The 23,818-nt window shown below is 38.4% G+C and overlaps 1 protein-coding gene across 7 annotated transcripts in view; it reads right to left on the minus strand.

The window, feature by feature from the left end:
• LOC129775168 (MAGUK p55 subfamily member 7) overlaps positions 1-23,818 on the minus strand; it is a 77,037-nt gene that overhangs the window by 9,027 nt on the left and 44,192 nt on the right. For 5 of the 7 annotated variants that reach the window (XM_055779546.1, XM_055779545.1, XM_055779549.1 and 2 more), the window contains exons 3-8: positions 17,288-17,469; positions 17,094-17,189; positions 9,102-9,233; positions 2,725-2,757; positions 2,251-2,418; positions 2,002-2,184 (exon numbers count right to left, since the gene is read on the minus strand). In XM_055779546.1, the coding sequence (XP_055635521.1) occupies positions 2,002-2,184; positions 2,251-2,418; positions 2,725-2,757; positions 9,102-9,233; positions 17,094-17,189; positions 17,288-17,469 (794 nt within the window). The remainder of the gene's footprint in view (positions 1-2,001; positions 2,185-2,250; positions 2,419-2,724; positions 2,758-9,101; positions 9,234-17,093; positions 17,190-17,287; positions 17,470-23,818) is intronic. The other 2 variants (XM_055779551.1, XM_055779548.1) reach the window with 1 other exon arrangement.

The following is a 23,818-nucleotide window of genomic DNA, read 5'->3' on the forward strand; positions in this document are numbered from 1 at the left end:
CTACACTTTTTCTAAGCGGTTGTTTCTGTTGCAGTTGTTTACTGTGGCGATTTATTCCGGTCACCTACAATCCCATAGTCTTTATATGGTTTAAATTGATGAAAATGCTTCCAGCATTCCCATTTCCCCATACGTTTGTTCTGTCCATTTGTGTGGTTTCCCGAATAGAGCTGTCAATAACGGGCAACTTATGCAGCCGCTGGAATAGAAACAACGAATGGGGATAGCGAAAAGAGAGCATTTGCGAAGTAAACTCCTCCCTTGCATAGTGAGTAAGCTGTCGCTAGCGTATAAGTATTGCATCTCATCTGAGGAAAATTCTCAGAATCTTTCTGTGCCCGAAACAACAGTCGCTTATTCTGCTCGTTTTGTGTTCTATGTTTCCCCTCAAGTTATGAACGCTAGTGAATATTGAACTTGAAGTGCATCCGGCATTGCAATTAATCCATCCGAGCCATGGCAAAGCAGACGGAAAAAGAGAAGAGTGTATTGTGTATTGTTCTCGCAAAGGCAAGAAAGGATCGGTGCTTCTCGAAATGATTCTACAAAACCACGCAAGCCATTAAACCTTTTTAAATTTTTACTAAAGAGTTATTTATGACATTTCGACGTATTCGCAAATAATATCCGAAATGATAAACCAACAAATTAAAAAATAAATAAAAAATAGGATGTTGTGTCAAGGATACGACCGCATTGTTGACGAGGAACTACGTTGTTATTTTCTATAAGTCGCTTGTTTATAACTTCGGATATTATTCTGTAATGCTGTGAAATTTTAGAAATAACTGTCATTCTTGGTGGAGAAAGTTTTGCTACCGTCAAGCGAAACCCAATCACAGGCAAAATTCCAGAACATTTATTTTCTTGGTGAACCGATGATAGCCTGATGATTCCCCACACAATTGTATAGCTCAGAACATTAATGCAATGGCGTCAGTTTGATGCAATGATTACAATGCCAGACATCAGCGAGTGAGTAATTTGGTCGCGTAAACAGCTCGATCCGAAACGAAGACATGTGATGACGGAAAACAAGGAAGAACAAGCAATGTTCATTTTTTATTCCACGGCTGTTAAGTGTTCGATTTTGGAGGTGGCCGTTTAGCTTGGTGTGGTGCGGTTATGTGAAGATCCGCATGAGACGGAGATGGGCGTCTGGCGAGGAAAAATGGTTCTCCGCCATTGTGTCTGGGCTACATGTTTTTTTGCTTGCGTTGTGCGGGCTGTTAGCCTAGACATAAGAAGCCGCTCGTAGCTAATTGATGCCGCAACGATAATATCACGCTGTGAAAAACTGGCTTCGTCTCGCCTAACCCGCAAAACTAGTTTGTGGTATACGTGTCTGAGGATTAATTGCTGCACAAAGAGAGCCGGGAAGAAAAGGCTTCCGGTCAACAGGAGGAAGAAACAAGGCGGAGACTAAAGAGCGTTGACGGAGCCAATCGGAGAGCGCCACGCATCGGATTCAATAGGTGAGTGAGCATGATAAATGTGTGTGCGTGTGTCGTGTATGCAGCATCTTAGAAATACAGCATACAAAGTGTGACAGCGTTATATACACGATGGCAACGCTAAGATCCGCTTTTCTATGCATGTCTCGAGGTCAGAGTGAGACTGACGATAACGCAAATGATATCAGCAAATCTCACAATAATGTATTTGCAAAGCGGATTCACCCAGGCGCGTTGATTTTGAAGTCCTTTTTAGGGAAACACATTTTGGTGAGAACAAAAATACCCCCGACTTGCATGTATTTGCAAAGCGGATTCTCCCAGCTAAGATGATTGTGAAGTCTGCGTCGGGGAAATCGTAAATCGGGCCAATCAAAACTTGGCAGTTAGGATGTGTAGATAACGTTTGACGTTTCACAGTTTTTGCGCTGGTTTTCACAGATTCGCGGACTTAAAATCAAATCGGAAAACCCTCAAGTCAACAGGTCAACATTTCTGCTGCCCGTCCGATGTTATCAGCATTCGAAATGTCATATTTTTCACATACCTGAGACACAATATGCAAAATGTCGCCCCTGATGAATCCTAGTCCAGCTTCCTTACACGGGATGTACGGATCATTTTCCGGCTCATAATCAAAGTATGCCTTGACGCGCACTTTGCTTTCCCGCTGATCAAGTTTTCCATCCGACGGTACCAGCTTGAAGGTAATAGTTCCCTCTGAGTTTTGCTAGAAAAAAAAACAGACATTCAACGCTCGTTTACATTCCCGTATTGGTTGATCTTGCATACTAACCAGTATCGACAGGACATCGCCGGGAGTTTTACCCTCGACGTTGATGTTGTTCACTTCAATCACTTCGTCACCCACGTGGATCAGCCCGGATCGATCGGCCGCTCCGCCGTGCATTATTCGTGCGATGATAATTTTACCCGTTTCCTCGTCCGTCTTGATTGTGGCACCCTGAAAAGGGGGAAATTGAACCACTTCTAATGAGCCATTCTGAGACAGCTAGTATTGATGGTGATCGAGCTAAGATGAGGCACTCGTAAAAAAGCTGATTCTAAACCGAAGATAATAGAGATGGATCACTCGAGACTAGTAAACAAAGCATGATACTCACATTGGAAAGAAGGAATAGCACTTATTGAAACAGAATAAAACAATCAGATGAAAAAAGAAAAAAAATAATCACGTCCATCACGAGTGTACAGAATCAACGAAATCGAATGAACAGATTGAAGCTAACGAAACAACCGAAATACTTACTACAATTGGTTCCGCACTTTGCGCTCCAGCACACTTGCGCAGCAAAACAAATTGGTATTATAGAAAATTTACTTTGGCCGAAACACAGTTGAACAATTTTGTTGTGATTTGTATTCGACAGAAACAATTTGATGTGTAAACTATGGACAACATTAGTGACAAAGTGTCTAAACATCGAATGAGTGGATGAATGAATACATTAATGGGAAACTCTGAGTTTGGCATATTTTCAATAGAAGAAGGCATTTTAATTTCATGACATCTGACAGTATAAGCGGAATTGAAAATGGGAACGGAAATATTAACAAACATATACTTAATATGTACTGAAAATAACTACTCTATTGAAACACAAACATGTACCGATTTTGTATTTGTTTCACGAAATAAAAAAGTAGCTGAAAATTTCAGCTCAGTATTTAATTTGAAGTACGTTTAATCACTCTAAAGTTTGTTTCGAAACTATTGGCACGATTAACTCAGTAATTAATAATGAAATGCATGCTGCATATTTCCTTCCTAACATCCTTTGAGCAACAGGCAACCGTTAAGCCCATGTGACACAAAACAAAAGCTTTATTCAAACGCGCACACATTCACACACAAACACACATTAAACAATCAAACAGAAATGTATGGAGTTTTTTGCTTTCAGTTGCATTAACTCGGGTGCTCGGGTTTTCCACGCTAATGAGCTCGGATTTCTAGAAGTCCTGGAGAACAACTTTTTTCTCCCTGTTTTGTCCACATTGGGCGTTCGTGTGCTCGGTACGAAATGTAGTGCTATTTAACGTGCAGTAGTAGTACCCTTCCAAGAGCGACAACTTGCAGTGCAGGACGTGAGTGGCGTACACTCCATTTGAACACTATTCAAATCGCAAACCCCGTTCCGGGGACAAAAAAAAGGAAGCTCGAGCTGGAAATAACCCAAGAAAGTGTACCAGCCATAGTTTGCAGTCATAATCAAAATTGAAATTTTCTGATGGGCAAGTACGGGAGAGAGAGAGGGACCTGGGACGCAAACAAGCAGATAAATACGCAACGACTACGAGGAATGGTTGTTTCAGTCCTAGAGAGCATGTACTTGAGATGTAAACAGGACAGCGAGTGTGCCCCGTTTCCCTGCACTCGTAAGTGTCCCGTTCATTGTAAGTCGGAATAATGTATGATGGATGAGAACGTAACAATGCATTTCATTTCTGTTTTCAACAACATTGTGTGTTTAATGTTTCTTTCAAGTCTTCTCGGGGTAGAGATAGGCAAAACGGTTCATTCAAGTGAGCGGTTCAGAGTCATGAGTTCGAGTTTAACGAACTGGCTCATTTGAACTGCTCATTGGCTCGTTTTTAGGAGTGATTTGTTTGCATATGTATTCTCATCATTATACATTTTTTTTCAATAGGACTACGCATCTCATTTCTATACGGGGGTGTAAGTGCAAAGTTTTGAAAACGAGAGCGTTACGCCGGAACAACAAGATTTTGAGGGTCAATACTTCTTTGCCGGCTGAACGAAATGGTATTATAACCTCTTCATTCGAAAGATAAAATGTCTACGTATTATATAACGGTTGATTATTGGCCTGAAATCTTGTTTCAATAGCTTGAAAACTGCTTTGAAAATAGACTATTGAAATCAGAGAAATCTTTATGTAAGTTGGTGCCCGCTCGGAAATCCATTTAGTTGTAATTCAAAGTAACGAGAAGATAATCTCGCTGGATCGCTCGCCTAATCGCTATGGTCTTCTCTCCCATTCCCATTTTTTTCTGCAGCCGGACCGAACGAAGTGGCGAAAAACGAAGTATCGAAGTATCGGAGAAAATTAAATATTTGATATGGTGTAGAGAATATTCCACCTTATCAAAGAAGCCACACTGTTTGATGAAGGCAGAATTTAGACCATAATTCGTTGACAAATGCGTTAATCGATCGATAATTCTAATAAGCGAGGAGGGGGGTATTATTTGTGCTTGGTATTTTCGAGGAGATATTAATTCCTTCTTTGAGCGTTAATAATTAGTGTTAAGCTAGACGAAATTTTATTGCCTAAGTGTTAGATGCATAATAATTTTTGAGCAGAAAAATAATTTCAATAGCTCAGAATTTGCTTTGATAACAGGCAAATGAAATCACACAAATCTGGAAATAAACTGGTGATCGATCGGAAATCCATTTCAAGAACGTCGTTTGATGTTTTCTGAAGCGTACACGGTTTGCTGAGAAGCGTCAAACGACAATGAAGTGTCTTCGTCAAGGCTGGCAGAGAAGGAATTTGGATTGAATTGTCCCCAAGGGTTCTTCTCAGAGCTAGAGACGAATGAACTGCAAACGTTTAAAGTATCTATAATTCAAGAAGAAGATGAAAAATATCCATTTAGTTGTCATTGCGAAGTGACAGGAGAGTTAGCTCGCTATGCACTATGCTCTTCTTTCTCAATTCCATTTCTTTCCTGCCGCCGGACTGAAAGGAGCTGCTCTGTTTGGTGAAAGCAACAGTTCTGATATCGAAAGGCTCACAAATGCCGCTATCGACGGATGATTCTAATTGTCGGGGGTAATATTTGCGCAGGGTATTTCTGAGGAGGAATCGGTTCCTCCTTTTTTATCCCATCGGTTTTTTTTATCATTAGGCTCATCTAGCAATTCAGCTGTTACAGAGCCGAATTTATTGTGTACATTTTTCTCATGTTGTATACTACACAGTAGCCATTGAGCTGTAATAGTTTTCATATCTCATCGATACATATTTTTATCTATTACACATTAGCCGTTTAGGTGTTAGAGTATTCCTATTCTATCGATACACAACACATGTCGCATTTTTCAGCATAAGAATATTCCTATTGTTCGAATGTTCACAGTTAGACACAGCGGGACTGTTGATATGAGGCTTTCAATGTTGTGTTTATAAATAGTACCAATTACCGATGCAGCAGAGCGATCGTATGTGAAGTGAGAGGCTGGGATCACCATCACATGATGATTGATGCATGGACGTAGTAGCTAGAATAACATACAAAGATGGTCAATTGAGGGCCCTGAGTTATAAGCTCATGATTGTTCGCTTAGTAGCGGACACGCAACCAATTAGCCTACAAAGACCTTTGAACGTTAATAATTATTTTTTGGATATACGAAGTGGAATGATAATCACTTTATTCGAAAGATGAAATGTCTAAGAGTTATATGCTTGTTACTTATCGATTACTAAGCCAACGGTAGTCCTACGTTCACCTTGCGGTTATATCACAGATCTAATCCCCTTCTAGCTTTTTTGGAAATTTTATTATTCGGAAGTCGACTTCGTCTTTCGGTGCAGATACAATTCAAAATTGCTGCATGTCCTGGGAAGTGTGAAAAAATCAGCATTGGAAACCTTATATTGCTCGTGTTTTGCTGTGCATGCTAGGTCCTTAGAAATTCGTATCAAATTACAGTCGTATGAAATGTCAATCAAAGGATCCATCATGTGTATCCGAAAACGTATAAAATGCAAAAACACGATTTTCTATAACATTGATGGATTAAGTCGTATATCCGTACAACGATAATCCTAGTATCGCGATATGCAGAATTTTATACGCACATTGTATTCATTTTATACAGTATTGTCGGATCAAATTGCATACCAAAGTATATAGCATATCATAGTAAGCCTCCCCTTTTGCGTGTATAAGCCAGTTATATGCATCATATATCTTCCAGATGTGTCTTCGATACATGTATATCGCCTCCAATCATGGCTATTCATACGATTCAATGTTTGCTGGGTAATATTTCTCCATCTTCACGTGTTTCAAAAACTCACCTCTAGCTCTTTTCTTCTCACAGCCCAACTCAAACGAAACGACCGAAATGACCAGAAGTGAACATAAACATATGGACTGAATATTGATTCCTTCAGACCGTATGTATACTTCTGCTTCTGCTCTTTGTATCTCTTCGTTGCTTGCTTGCAAAACAAGCATTGAGAGCTAACACCATCAGAAAGTGAGCCTCCCCAACAAACATTGAATCTTATGGATACCCATAATTGGAGGCGATATACATACATCCAAGACACATTTGGCAGTTATGCGATGCATATAACAGGTTTATACACGCAAAAGGGGAGGTGATATACGTATATGCCATATTTTGTACGCATATAAAGCCGTATATAGCGATATACGATGCTTTTCATTCTGATGTGCGATTTGACCCGACAATGTTATATAAAATGAATCCAATGTGCGTTTATAACACTGCATATCGAGATACTAAGATGATCGTTATCGTTATCTTCATACCGATGTCAATCTATTAATAATATAGAAAGTTGTGTTTTTGCGTTTTATACGATTTCGACATGATGGATCCTTCGATTGATAGTTTATAAGAATCTAATTTGATACGAATTTATATGCGACCTAGCATATGCAAAAGTTATACGATTTAATGTTTGCTGGGTCTGTTCTTTTCTGATCGTTTATTCAAGAACCTTGCATTATTGGAGAGCGGAGGTTTATTTGCACATTTGAAAGCCACGGGTTATCCGTAGAGAACCATGACTCGTGGACTTTTCCAGACGAATCGTTTTTTTTTGTTCAAAGAAATCTCTTCTTCAGTCAGAAATACGTTTTAGTCAGGAATATGATTCCAATCATTATCTAGTTTTTTGAGGTAAACCTACGTCTTTCAATAATGGTGTCAAATCAGAAATCATGGAGAGTTAATATGAAATAGCAATAGCAAATGCAGCGTTCTTTCTACGGACAATGAAGATAAAGAAAATATTGCAATTTAATTTATTGAGTATAAACAAACTGTTCGCGATTTCACAGCATTCAGGCTTCATCAGTCATGCAGTTAGCGACAGGCGGGAGCGAGGCTTTCCAAATGACCTTTCTCAAGGTTGATAGTCGATACAAAGGAAGAATGAATATCGCACACAGTAGTGCTATTTTGTTCGGTGGAGGCACCGCGTCGACTTTCATGCCGTCTGGTGGAGAATGCTTCTGCATATTAAACCACATCATTTCTGCATCGGTACTGTGGTGTGAGTTTAAAATTTCGGAAACGAAAGCGTTACGTTTAGGGTGCATTAATACCTCTTTGTTGGCCAGTGACTTATTAACCATACATAGCTGAAAACGACTATTGCAATAACAGAAATATATAATTATGCTTGAAAGTTCATCGAAGTCAAAATTGGTTAACGGTCGAAGCATGTCGCCGCGAAAGCAATATAAAAATTGTGCTCGCCCTGGTCATCCTCAGTTTCTATTTTACATACTAAGTGCCCTGCGTGTATTGGCAATAAGGATACAAATCTAGTGGAATGTTCTCGCGAGAACAAGAATGAACTTTCAGGGCCACCAAAACTGTCGGCTAAATTTCGAACCATTCTAAAATAATATCCGAACTAATCAAAAGCGAATTGATTTTTATAGCTTTTTGATGAAGAAGAACTTCTGTGAATTTAGAAGCGTATTTGGGTTTATTGGTGTAATGATTCTTTCGATAACTTTGGTGAATTTGAGCATTGTTTCCGGGTTTAAAGTGGCGTCACAGTACATAATATTTAAGGCCGGATGTGGAGAAGGTATTTTCAGTGATGAGAGCTGCGTTCATCGGTGAAAAATTGAAGATGAAAACTTGTTTCCGATTCGGTTAAGGTTTTCTGTTGCTGTTCTGTGGGTTTATGGAACGTTGGAAATGTAATTTTGCTACTTGGATATACAGTAAGTCCAGCGTTTCAGTGTTCCTCAAGACAGCGAGCAATCAACAGTATGTGTGAATTCTGAGAGTTAATTTGAAAATTTGCTGAATTTGCGTTTTATTGCTTCGCGAAATGTTCGTTCCTCTCACTCAGTGAAAGCATTCGTTCATCGGCCCTTGTCAGTGCTACCAAATGTTTGTATAATGAGTTTTATTCTTGAATATGCTTGTTTCTCGTCGGTTATAATTTCCTAGTCATATGTGAGCAATGCCGTCGTGACTACCCATTTTTTATTTGCAACCCACTACACCATGACTAACACGTGTTTATGGCCCCTCTGGAAAAAGGTTGAGTACCATTGTTCTAAGTGGAATTACTCGTAAGGGAAAACATTCAATCATTCTACAATTGATTGACTAAAGTTATGCTAGGATTGTCTATTTTCGAGCATAATGAACGTGAATTTTTATAGAACGCAATTGGAAAACAATTTAAATTACATAAATAGACTAAAATTATCCTTCTCATTCGTTCAAACGTTCCAACAATATTCGAAACTTTCACATTTTCAATGATATCAAGCAGCACTCTCTCTCAACAGTCTCACAAAGCTACAACAGCAATAACAAAGCTATATAATCTATGACAATAGACCACTACCACACTGCGTACTTACCAGCGGTTCGTTACTTTTCACAAGCTGTACAATTTTGATAGTTTCCTCGTCCTCGTCGACTTCGATCGGAATTTCCGGCAGGTGGGGATAGAAGTCCTTTTGCGCGACGGCATCGTGTGCGAGTAAAATGCTCTGTGGAAGATAACGCGAGGAAGATGAGAACCAGTTGGATAGAACAATGAAAAATATTATCAAGAAAAAAAAACTCTCTCAGAAGATGTCCTGTCACCTGTAACAGCACTCGAAGATTCAATCACCGCGGGCAATCAATTTGTTGTTTAATTAAATCCCAGGCATTGCCAGGAATTCAATTAAAACTATGCGATTTGACCCTCGATATTCGCCGTGGGATTATTTAACTGTGGGGCAAAAAGACTCGTCTCGATGATTGGAAATTCAAATTCCCCTGAAGGGATGATTGGAAAAAACCCAACGCAGAATTGAATTATCCGTTCCCAGAGCGGACAGTCGCTCAGACAGTGCGCCAAGGGAACAAACCATAGATGTTTTGCTTGGGTGTGTTCTTCTATCACATTGCTGTCTGAAGCTCATCCGAATTGATGAATATATGATGGATCCATATGGAGAAGACGAATTTTCATAGTGAAGATAGTACCTGCTTGTAGCATAATTTGAGTTCCAAATAAATACTTTGGAATTCAAATGATTCGTTTCGATAAAATTGGCCGGCTTGAAATTTATTGGGAACGAAATACATTTTTTTATGGACCATTTATATAATTGATTTGATTATTTTAATATTTTTACGAAATACTGCTTTTACTTTAGATGCTCTTGAAATCTAAATTAACAACATCGTTCGCTTTGTATCAATCAACAACATCTCCAACATGGTAATCACCTTTTTGACCATATCCCAAGTCTATGAGTTGGGTTTCGTTTGGATTGGTTTGTTATCTTTTATTACCCGTTCACCACCTCTAAGATTTTTTCAGATAATAATGATGATCCCATCTAATTTTTTGAGCACTCTCATTGGCAGCATAGCACCTGCCTAATGTGTCTTGTTATTTATGCTATTTACTTTCAACCAGGCTGAATTCAGGAATAATCTTGAAACACTCAGATATTCAACCAACGTTTTGTGTATTATTGTGCATACGCGGCTCGGGAATTTGAATCGTCGTGTGCATATGGCAGCCAGAGTGTTGGAATTTCGTATTCCCGATACGTTCCATGTCTGTCCTATTTTCTTAACTTGTCACTGATCTGGTTCAATGCATGGAAACAAAATCTCGATAATATAATAAATTCATCTACAGAACAAATTATCTTTGAGCTGGATACTTTATTTTGTACTTGTGCTTGTACTTTTGTACGGAATTGACGAAAATAACGAAATTTAAATTTACATTTGGCAACATGTAAAAACAACGAGCATGTATGCGAGTGATGTAGGAATACACAAGCACTCTCAACCAGACGACATAAAAACCGAGGATTGGTACCATTTCATCGAGTTCCACCTAGGATTACCACACCACAAAAACGACTCTTCGGAGTGATTTTGACCGCTCGCTGGTAGAAGCAAGACCGGGTAAGACGGGACTCTTGCCGTGAGAAAAAGCTGCCATAGGGCGTCCGTTCACATGTTACAGTGTTTGTTTTCTTTATTTGCATTTCTAGCGAACATATTTACATGCAACTGATTCGCAGTTGTATATAAAAATAGTTCCTCGTCGATACATTAGTTGCATATTATTGACGGTGCAGTTAGATAAGCACACAAATACTTCCAATTTTCATGCATTGAAACCATGAAACGTATGCACTCCTGAGCGGTGCAAATTTCGAATAGATCGTATTACTTTCTATCATCTACTGAGGCTCGAAAATAAAACTGATGAACTCTATCCAAATCAACAGTTAAAAAATGTTAAAATGTTAAAAAAGCCGTTCATAAGTAAGCATATCACTTATAAAAAGAAATCTAAGCCCCCAAGGATGTACAATAAAATAAATCTGTAGATAGTAAGGGTATGAGAAATAACGAGGTCTGTACGCTGCTCGGTTCACTTTTGACGTAGGACTACGTCTTTCATTTCTATACCGGGGTGTAAAATCAAAGTTTCGACAACGAAAGCGTTACGCCGGAGACCGAGATTTTGAGTGTTAATAGCTCCTAAACAACTGAACGAAATGGTATGATAAACACTTCATTCGAAAGATAAAATGTCTACGCGTTCTATACTTGTTACTTTCTGATCCAAAAACTTGTTTCAATAGTCTTAAATTTGCTTTCAAAATAGGCTATTGAAATCACCAATCGGTATATAAGCGAGCGCCGCTCGGAAATCAACTCAGTTATAATTGAACAGCGATTGGAGCATGTTGTCGCTGTTGTGGTGAAGCTCTTTATTTATCATGAAAGCGCGGATTAACGGTGTCACCAAGAGCCTGTTTGTGCACCTTAGGCCAGAAGGGAATCCATCAGGAGGAGAGTGATGCTACAAACGGTTCCCCGGGAAGATCTCGAAGCAGCCGCTACACACACACACATACACGCACGGAATTCTTTCCGTTTGGATCGAGAAAGATCCGGAAAATAATCTGCCAGTTCCTCTAGGAATTTAAAAATACATTCATGTGAAAGAGTTTATTTGAATGTTTTCTATCCATGTAACACTGTGACCAAATATGTTTCAATCAAGTGCTATTAACAGATGGTTATCGAGTTAGCATTAACCACTGGTGGGCTTCCAGTATCGAGGAAAATGTGGAAATATCTAATCGTTACTGAAAATAATCTGCCAGTTCCTCTGGGAATTTAAAATTACATTCATATGAAAGAGTTTATTTTAATGTTTTCTATCCATGTAACACTGTGACCAAATACATTAGGTTTTGTGATTTTTCAATCAATCGCAATCAACAGGATAGCTTCTGAAGATTATTCTTCCCCATCAGTAGGATATTTCCGTATCCAATATTGGATGCATAAAACCTTGTGCCTCCAACGTAACGCTCTCGTTTTCGAAGTTCTCCAAATATTCATTCATTCAGAATGAATTCAGATTCAACTTCATACAAATTATCTCTAAATCAACGATAGTCCTACGTCACCCTTGCGGTTATACCATAGATATAACCCACTTCCTGTTTTTTATGAATAAAGGAATGTTAGGATCGATTCGACTCGATTTCAGTGGTCCAGAGAGTTTCGGTTAGCGTTCATTAAATAGTGCCTTTGTTACGCAAAGATTTTTACGCTTGTAGATTTTTGGGACATCGAAGACGCTGTATGGAACAATTAATTACAAATTTTGTGCAGAAACTGATGAAGTTATTTCATCTGAGTGTAGCCGCATTGAAAATGAAATTGATGAGTAAAAACTCTTCTAGATAATGATGAAAAACAGTCAAGTCATTGTCTCATTCTCTTTATTTATCACAATGATTGAAGCAAAATGCATCAATTCTTCGGCAAATACAACTTCTGAACAACGCTACTATGCTTGTAAAACTACAATATCGTAGTTTAACTAAACTGATAAGATGCGGACCTTGAAGATAAACGAAGATTATTTGAATTACGGAATATCTTGGTTGCTTGGTTGCGCTTCATGGTTGCTACGTTGCTTTGAATTCGTGATTCATATTTTATATCGTCTGGGATTCAAGCACTGGGGAAAATTGAGGTCAAAACACAGTATGAGCCCATAAAAAAAATTCTGGTAAGAACAAATCGGTATTTCAGCTCAGTAATACCAATCAATGGAATTTTCCCATTTAGGAAAGCTTCAAAACTAGAATGGGTCTCATCATTGACAAACCAAAGCGTGGAGGCTCTGGCAACAGCAATGGTGGTAATATCGCCCGTAGGTTTTTCGTGAATCACGAAACAAGTTCCGAAATAACCGAATTGATTAAATAACTATTCTTATAGTAATTTTATGCTGCGGGCAGATATAAAGGGTGTACCGTTCGAAATCCGCACACACTCAAATCGCTTTAACTTTTGATCCGCTGAGTAAAATTAATTGAAATTTTGCGTAATCATACTTTAACGTGTATTGTTTACACTCTGCGAGTTGATTTCATCAGGTTTTCAAAATGGCGTCGAAACAACAGTGGTCGCTCGAAAAAGTATTGCACGAGTACTTCAAGAATAAGGATCTGTCGCATCGTGTTATTGAAAAAAAAAGTTGGGAATCACTTACTCCACGGTGTCTGGTAAAGTCTTCCATGTTTCACAAAAAAACACTGCGTCCGGGATAAACATGTCCACGCTGTTACGCAGAACACACAATAGAGCCATATTTTATTTACTTTTTTGTTTTAAAAGTGTGTTTAATTCAATCGAAAATTAATAACAATTTACGATTCACAGAAATGGAACACGATTGAGCATCGTCTATATCGCATTGCGTTTCAAGATTCGATGACATTTACACAACCCGTCGAAGTCGATCGGATTTCAGAATACGGGTGAATAGTTGATCAATAGATGCATCTGGAATTTTTGAGGAACTTACACTATCGAGTTCCTCAGGGCGTATTTTGTCGACTATCCAAATTAGAAATGTACATATAAGGTAATCCTCGCTTTTGCCATCCAGCCGAGTACATCCAGCGAGATGTGAAACCGATTACATGTAACGTTATAATGAAGCTCATTCTACATTTGATCCATTTCTTTGTTTGAACACACTTGCTGTAACATCATGACAATTCATGTGTTAAGGCCTGGCAATAGCAAATGGTGCGTCGGCGTTGCTCATGATAGCTTCTCGCAAGTGAGTGTATTTTCCTCACACCGCTTCTGATTGTCCAGAATCGCAGTCGTTCGATCTCTACCTCTCTCATTCTACGTTAAGATGGTGAACATTAGGAACATTAGGAACATTAGGAACATTAGTACCATTGAAGAAGAAGATGGAGAGTGTCGTTGGAACGGTAGGTGTCAAAGATGAACTCCAGATTATTGTTTCGTCTTCAAATCACAATTTCTCACGTCGCTGTGCAGTCGCCAAACATGATTCCAGCAATGTCTTCAACAACATACGCATTGAATGTATACACGTGATCTCCAGTCGGTGTTCTATGAGGATTGATGATAATAACGTGATTGTCACCTTGCAAACCGAGCTCATACTTGAAGAATTTCGATAATTTATTATGTTTACTCAAAAAGTGTTCAGCTCGCCGACAATACGCATGGCTTTAGCCGAATTGAGATTATCGGCGCATGTGTAGATGAAAGTTCGATGAAGCGAACTAAGCGCCATCTGTCATTTAACAACGTGAATAAATTCGTTCTCTTTGAAAAACGAATGACGGGTCGATTATTTGGATTTTATTTATGCCAAAAAACTAAAATTGCGATTAAAAATAAGAGATGGGGGGGGGGGGGTGAACCTTTGAGGTTATATGTTTATGAGGTTTTATGCTAAATTTCGTTCTTTCTACACGACCATTTTGCACTTCTAATACGATTAGCGATGAAGTGTTCCTCTTATTTATTCCTTACTTTGAAACATCAGCTGAAAAATGGCTGAACGTATTAATATGAAACGTTCACAGATGTTTTGGGGATATTTATATATTGAATGGCATTAACGTTCTCTATGAAACTTTTGCCGTCTCAACGTATGCATTAACTAGTGTCATTTATTAATACTTAGATGAGATTTCTTAAGCCAAATAACACGCCTTGAATGTATTCCGAGGGGCAAGCTCTAGAATACGCGTGACCACAGTGCAAGTCGAAAGAAATTTCTTTGACGAAAAATCCCCGGCAAGAATGGGAATCAAACCCGAACATCCGGTATGGTAATGTGAGACACTATCCACTCGGCCACTGGTGCACTAGGCCAAAAATTTGCCTTTCGATTTGTAGTGCGATTATTACTTATTGAATTATAAAAAGAAATTCTCCGTACGGATAGTTCCTACAGAAACATTCTACACGTTGAGCCCAATGTCGGTCCCTAGGGGCTGACGTTGAGCTTTTTGGTAGGAAAGTGCTGACTGACTGCGACTGACAGTTACAAAATAATAACATAAAAACATATACGATTTGTTTTCGGTTGTTTTATAAAATTTGACTACTTTCTTCTTTAGGAACTGGGACCGACACTGATATTGTGCAAATGCTCTTGATGCAGGCTGAATGGAAAGCGCAGCACGGGCTTAACGTGTTAAGGAACCAAATGTAAGCTGGTTAATTGGATTTGCTTTGCCAAAAAATGTTGTTAGTCTACAAAATCTTTGAAAACATAGAAAAAAATCAATTTTTTATTTATTCTCGATTTTACTGCTCACTGCACCAACACACACAAGAAAAAATATGTATATATAACATTCTAATACCCGGAAGCTTCAAAGCTTTGGAGCTTTTAACTGAAATGTTAAAAATCACTTAAAACTTCGGACTCTGTTTCTCCATTTTTTTCGATTCATTTTCGAAATTATTGAATTTATTTGTTTTTTATAGTTTACACGATCTCGGGACCAAGAGCGCTATATTTTTTATTATATTTTCTTGAAAGCTGAGGTTTTTCACATAACATATCCAAAAATCAGAAATGTGTTTTTTTTCGTTTTTTTCGAGTTTGAGTTATGAGAACCGGGTTATGAAGGGTTATGAAGATCCGGGTCTAATATTTTTCGATTAGGAACAAAACTTTGAATTTTCGCTTAAATCTGAGAACCACAATATCGGTTGGCTACTATCGACAAATGTCGGTAGCCGTTACATAGCTAATTTTTACCGCCTTCAGAGTAGCATATCATACAACAACCGATAGTAGCTTCGCGTGTTTATGCTTATAACGTTCTGTTTTATTTAGTTCAATCTAACGTTAAAAGTGCAAAAGTTTGTGTTAAATAATAAATGAATAAAACTGTCAAAGACATTTCGCTTTAGTTTATCATTTAAATTTATTATTTTGTGGATTCAAAATGTCGAAAATGACATTCGGTACGAACACCCAAACTAGCGTTGGCAGAAAACATTTCATCTTTGGCAGAAATGATACCATTTACTGTGCTGGAGAGTCAAATGCGCAAATAATGAGCTGTTTTAAAAGCTTAAAAATGGTTTGTATGTATGCGTGCAGACATCTCTTTCTGTTTTCTTTTCTCATTTCATTTGGGATTGTGCCAAAAAAAAGTACATACGACGTCAATGGGGATCGAACCAAGGCCGGCTGGAATGCAAAGCTATTTTACACGACCACGCTATCCGCATGGCTAATGATGCTTCAGCAGTTGTTCAGCAAATACGTGATAATATTGCACCTGATTATAAAATGAAGTTGGGAAGTGTTCTAAGAGAAAAAAGGAGAGCATGAAGGAGAACAATATCTATCTCGGTCTGGGCCGTGTATGTGGCAAATAATGCGGAAAGCTTATTTGTCTTTTGTTTCGCTCGCTCGTATTGATCTTAAATTGCTGTACCATGTATATTATACAAATGCTTTCCAGTATTTGTGAGTCATGGCATTTTCTGTTATGTTATGTCTCATTTAATGCCATAAATCGGGATGACAAAACATGAGCTAAAAATCAATTTTGGGTGTAGTTTGAAGATATGTGATAATTTACTAATGATTTCATAGTCATAAGTACTAATTTCATTGCAGTACTCATAAAACTGGATGACACTCATGAATCACAAAAAGTTCCGAGCGGCAGAGCGCCAAAAAGCACGATTTATCATATTTTGAATTTAACCAAGGCAAGATTTCTTACAGAAGTTCCACAATCATTGATATTTTTACTTCAAAGCTATTCAGCACCCCACTATATCATTACTTCTCTATGAAGTCACGCATACTACTGTGTATATGCTAACAAACAACTAAAAACACAGATTTTATTTAGCCAACCCTATTTCTCACTCGTCGAATATTAAACTCTGTACAACTGAATAGGTTTCATATGGTGAACGAAAACGGCTCCAACAAATAAATGTCCCGAAAACAGTTCCTGTTGAACTGATATAATCACTGACGAAAAACATCTCACCTGTAAGTGTGGCGTTTGCAACAGGTGGAAAATCTCCCTACACAGAGGCGAAATGTGACATCTCGGCGCTAACATTTCCAACACCTCAACGAGCACCTGCAAGTCCATTAGAGAGTAATCGATTAGTAAACCATTGCCAATTAGTTTGTCTGTCTCAAGTGTAATAACGCCCTCCACTTAGTAAACACACTCACCTGCATTGAAGCGGACAGAAGAGGTGCTATCCGGTCATCTTTGTTGACTTTGGCAACTTTACTGTGTACGGTAACCAGCGCGTTGAGCTCTTTGGATTGCAGCAAGTTCTGCAGGAAGCCGAGATCCTGTTCGTCCGATAAACTTTCGGCGTCTTTTAGCGATGTGATTAGTTTCGAAATCACTGAAACGTAGAATAGAAATGAGACGAAAAAAGAGCACATTAAAAGATGATGTACACTGTCGATTTTATGAGAAGTTACAGCTGACCAGAGAAAACAATGGAGTGATAAACCGTAATTTAATTTAAGAATTGCGCTCTTATGTTGCGCTCGTTTGTTTCTTCTTGTAATGGTGCCATAAAAACTCAAGAGCTTTATCGCAATGTATGAAGGCAGTTCGCTTCGTCATCAACTTCTAACCAAATACAAAATTCAACTACTGCGACAGTTTTTTTACACGATGCCGGGTGAGCACAGTGTCTCACTGCATGGTAAGCGATTTTATAATGGCACTGTGAAATCTGATGATTACCGAGGGATTTCGTTGTTTTGGATTTTCGTTGTTTGCCTCTGCAGTCGTAAAAAATACATAATTGATTGCATACGCCGGTTCCAGCTATTAATTGGAACGAGGCCCGGTTGTATGCTCGAAGTTATAATTCCTGATAGATATCAAAAGCAAATCAGATCGATCGATTATTGGTTGGATGCAATATTTCAATTTGTTGCGTGGATAAATTTATTTTAATTTAAACGTCATTCCTCACATCGTGAGCACCCACTCGAAACGGGCCTAAGCATGAGCAAACCGCAATATCAAACATTAGAGAGACACTGTCAAGAGCTAATAACGTATCCTATATTAGCGATGCCCTGCGGTTGTCATTTGAAACCACTAAGCACCGGCCGCCGACCCCTGTGTTTCATGCAAAGTTCCACCATGGGGATGAGTTCCGCTTTTGCTAATCTTGTTCCGTATACATTCGACTCGCCCAGCTCGTTCATGTGTTTTATAGTAGCTCCGTAGACATGGCACCGCCTTTTACAGCGACAGAAAACTGCTTTCATTACATTATGCATATGCTATATTAACAAATTTATATATAAAGTACCATTAATACAGCTCTGAGTTGTGAGTTATGTCGAATAATTCCCCAGTTGAGATTCGAGACTAGAGCTACTTAAAGTTGTCATTGGCACTGAAAAAAAAAGAAATTCGGTGATGGACTCGATGTGCTATGCTACACCTTGTCCAATATATTCTTATACAAATTCAGACCACGCTTATTTTACATTAATAGTTCCGATTTTATGAAAACAACTGGTAGCTTGCCGCACTTGGAAATACCCACCAAAACCATCACTGTACTGCCCATGTTTGTATAGGAGACGTAAGCGACAAAATGAACAAAATCGATTTTTTCGCCGTTTTGCATTCTACGCAATGTAATACATTTTCCCAACATGCAAACAATTTTTTTTTGTTCGAAAATATTTGAGAAATATTGGAAAAAAGTTTTCGAAAATTCACTGATTGTCCGCATAACAGATGTAGTTCCATACAGCTTTCATACACCGTTCGAAAATCAACAAGTATCAGTATTATGTGCTATAAGCTAAATCTACATTTCAATCACTTTCTTTGTAGAGTCTAAACATGTATGTCACGATAGTGTCTTATTACTTAGTTTTTTTCTTATAGATGAATATAAGAAAACATTGAACTCATATAATCACTATTTTCTGTACACTGCACTGCGATGAACAAAGAGAAGCAATTGTGTTTTTTAATGTTATAACTACTTAAATTTCCGCATTTGAATCTTCAAGTAGATAATGAAACAATCAGATCAGTAGTAAAATTAAAATAATATTGGTTCTTAGCATTATAACTCCTCGGATTCGACATAGAATTATTCCACATACTCAGCATTTACTCATACCGTTTGTGTAAGTCACTCCACCATCTTTATGCGATTAATCGTGATATCGGTAAATCATGTTGCTAAAATTACTAACATTGCGGATTGCCTTTACAAATTCAATCAATTGAAAAAATACGAACCTGCTGTTCTTATCATATTCCAGAGTATCCAGGAAAAAAGTACTATCAGAGGCTTTGTTGCGAGCCTCTGATAGTACTTTTTTCCTGGATACTCTGGAATATGATAAGAACAGCAGGTTCGTATTTTTTCAATTGATTGAATTTGTAAAGGCATCTACTCAATTTCTACTAAACCTTCTTGATTTTTTCCGATAACAACTGAAACTACGGACGGAGACGTTTTGACTATTATCGAAAATGTAAATACTAACGCAACAGACAGAGCAACCTGGTGATTACGTCTAGCTATGCGAACAAATGTTCATTGAAACGATCGATTGTCGCATAAATAGACGTAACCGTTTTCCAAATGGAAAAAAATATGTTTTAATCCGCAAAATCTCCTAGGCCCTCTTTTTGCTGATCATATCCTTCAACTGGACAGATTATTTCATTGGAAATTTGCATGGTTACGCTTGTAGGCCAAAAAACAACAAAATTGCGTTTTCCCAACACTTATGGTGTTGGTTATTACGTCTCCTATGCAAACATGGGCAGTGTAGCGGTACTTTGGAACCGCGGAATGTTTCCATCACTATCTGGGGTATTCTTCGAAGTGTACGATCTCTATCTATCTTTTTAGATATTGTATGATTGTTGCAGGACAAATAATTTTTCATCCGAAATATATTCAACTCAATCATCTGAATCAACAGTTGTCCAGATAACATAGGCTCCAGGAAAAAAACAAAAGTACCAATGTATCCTTTTTCGTTTTTTCTTATGTAACTTCCATATTACATTTACTTTTCATTTCAAAAATAAAAAATAATAAATTGAAACCATTCATAACCTCTTGTGTAGCAACAATGTACATGGTGGGCCATTTAAAGTGGAAGCATCTGGCAACCCCATAACTTTTGACAGAGATGTCAGATTAACAAATGTCATACCGCGTTGGAAGCGTCATTTCAGTACAATTTTAACCATGGAACAATACACACCTAAACAACGCGCTGAAATTGTTCAGCTGTACATTCAAAATAACTTCTCAATTGTGGTAACTAAACGTGCGTGGAAAAATAAAAATAAAGTTAAAACATCGCCTGGAGACAACACTATACGTCGATTATATGCCAAATTTATATCGTCTGGTAGTGTTGGTAATGCCAATCATCTGTCCAGACAACGACCAAGACGTTTCGACGAGAGTATTGATGCCGTTCGAGCCAGTGTTGCAGGGACTCCATCGACATCAGGTCGCCATCGTTCGCATGAGTTAGGCATCTTTTTATTGCCATTTGTTCGTGAAAATGAATTGGACAATTACTGGTTCCAACAGGACGGCGCTACATGCCATACAGCGGCTGCCACGACCAAATTATTGCGCGAAATGTTCCCCGGAAGATTAATATCGAAAAACGGCGATTATGACTGGCCACCGAGATCACCTGATTTGACGCCTTGACTTTTTTTTATGGGGACATTTAAAATCCAAGGTATACACTGGTAAACCAAGGACCCTGGCTGCGCTGAAAGACAATATCCGACAAGAAATTGCTGCCATATCGGCCGAAACATTGGGCAAAGTGATGGAAAATGCCGAAAAAAGGGCACATTTTGCGGTCAAGGCCAGAGGCGGTCAGTTACGAGATATCATAATCAAAAAGTAGTTAGAACAAATCTCCTTGGACCAAAATAAATGAATTTCAAAATTTTTTTTTTAAATTCCACTTTACTTTGCTATTGCAAAAACAAATCCTTCCACTTTAAATGGCCCACCCTGTATATGGAAATATTTTTGACGTAGAACTACGTCTTTCAGGAAGGGTGTCAAATCAGAAAACAGGTCACGTTTTTGTGAAATAAAGTTAACGTTAATAACTATTTTCACAGTGAACAAATTCTGATAATTTGCACGCCAATGGAATCGGAAATTCTGTAAGATACGTTTGATATACTATACAGTACAATCTACTAATGCCTAAATAGTTTAAATTAATGAAAACTCGAAGTATTCTCATTTTCTCATACATTTGTTCTGCCGAATTGTGTGCATTCCCGAACAGAGCTGTCAATAACGAGTAGTTGATACATTTGTTTCTACCAGTTTTCAACATATTTGGTTTAAATAAGCCATCCGCGATTTGAAGCCACACCACATTCTTTGTGTGGATACCGACTGGCAACATCGTTGCTGGACGAGCTGGACGGGGAGGAATCGAGTGCCTTTCTCGAAGCAATGAGGGTGGAGGTCTAATGCAGAAGAAAAGTAAAATTTGACAAGGGCCTTTTTCAAGATTAGAGACGAAGGAACTAAAAAAAGTTTCAAGTCTCCATAATTCATTACCTGCCTGCCTGAAGCCACACCACTTCTCGTTAGGAGGTCATCGAAGCAACATGGTTGCCGCAGAGCGTCGAGTGGGAGAGGATTGTTTTCTTGTCGGGTGAAGGAGAAGTATGGAATAGAGTTTCTTTCCACAAGGGCCCTTCTCAGGGCTAGAGGTGGTAACCAAAAATAGAATAGAATGAAAACAAAGATGCGAGTGAGCTTGCATAACACAACGAGCGGATATCATTCATGCCTAAGGGTGGGTTTAGACTAGTGATATATTCATGTGAAAAAATATGATGAGATTTATAGAAATCGCATCAACCGTTTACACTAGCGTGAACTTCTATAATGAATATATTCATATTTTCGGTGAATTTATTCACCTGAAGTAGAACTGCATCCAACTTTAGTGATTTGTCACCAGTGAGAAATTCACAAGCGTTTACATATGCTGAATTTATTCAAGTTATATATACCTCGAATAAGTGTATCATATTTATTCTCACCCGTTTACACCTGTTTTCACATGAATAAATCAATCTATAAATAAATCAAGCTATAGATCTCCTTAATGTAAATCCGCCATAATGCTGATTTCACACACATAAACACAGCTTGATACAATGAGAGGAAGCCCTCTGTATCGAGGTGTGCTACGACAAAGAAGAGCAGCATACGAGAAATTTTTGTGCTAGTGCAGATATGGAAGATTATCCAGAATTTTGAAATGTATACACTGCATTTATTTGTGCACCCGTGGCCGAGTGGTTAGCGTCTTACATTATCATGCCGGGTGTTCGGGTTCGATCCCCGTTCTGGTCGGGGGATTTTTCGTCAGAGAAATTTCCTTCGACTTGCACTGTGGTCACGCGTATTCTAGAGCTTGCCCCTCGGAATACATTCAAGGCGTGTTATTTGGCTTAAGAAATCTCAACTAAGTATTAATAAATGACGCTAGTTAATGCATACGTTGAGACGGCAAAAGTTCCACAGGGAACGTTAACGCCATTCAAGAAGAAGAAGACACTGCATTTATTTAGATAAACGTATATTTCATGAAAGTATGCCTTCAAATTTCAGCAGGATAACCTTACTGTTGCATGTCGATGATACATACGAGAAAAACATTTGGCTTTCCGAGCAGATTATTTAACCTTTTTATGGTTTTGTTATCAAACATTAATAGTGCTCACCCAAGCTACATTTTCACACAGTAAGACTCATAATTTGGGAATGTGTTGATTTAATCGTAGCTAAAATTCATCATATTTGGTACTACAGTCAAAGCTCTCTATAACGACATTATTTATAGCGACAAATACCTCTATAACGACATTTTCGTAGGTCCCCTCAAAATCGCATATGAATTCTTTTCTCTATTGCGACATTTCTTCATAACGACCTTACCCCATAACGACACATTATCGTTTCTATTTTGACGTAGGACTACGTCTAACCGGAAGATATAGGGGGTGAAATGGAAATCTAGGCACTGAACAAATAGGAAAAAATGCAAGATTTGGAACGCTTATAACTCGAGCATTTCTCAATAGATCGCAAAGGTTTTTGCATCAATTGATAGGAAATATATCTACGCATCTATCATAACGAATAACATTTCATTTTTCTTTAGATAAATAATTGAATAATTGTCAAATATCAAGCATTGTCAAAATGCACTATGTGCCCATTTTTGATTGGTCCATTTTGTGCTCCTCATATCGTACCGACCAAAACGGGCAACCAGAGCAGCAGCGAAATAGAATGAAGCACGATTGGAAAGGAAAAAGAAAAAAAAAGAACGAAACATTGGTCGCAGTCTCACACATGCGTAATTCTCGAGCCAGCCAGTCAGCTTAAAAATCCCCGCTCCGCTGCCGTAACGATCATTCTCATTCAAACCGTATACCACATCAGTTCGCATCACAACACATCAACAAACCAAACCAAGCAGCCAAATCTGGACATGGCAAAGGAGGAAAAATTAAGGGAAAGGCAAACCCGCTCGAATCGTGTCGGTCTGGAGTTCCCCGCAAGGGTAGCTAGGCCGAGCGCATTAGTACCAGTGCACCAGTTCACCAAGCCGGCGTTATATAGTTTCGGCCGCCGAAGTGATCGAGTTAGCTGCCAAAGCTGCTCGCGCCGAAAACAA

The sequence above is a fragment of the Toxorhynchites rutilus genome, chromosome 3 (assembly GCF_029784135.1).
Source record: "Toxorhynchites rutilus septentrionalis strain SRP chromosome 3, ASM2978413v1, whole genome shotgun sequence".
NCBI classification, from domain to species: domain Eukaryota; kingdom Metazoa; phylum Arthropoda; class Insecta; order Diptera; family Culicidae; genus Toxorhynchites; species Toxorhynchites rutilus.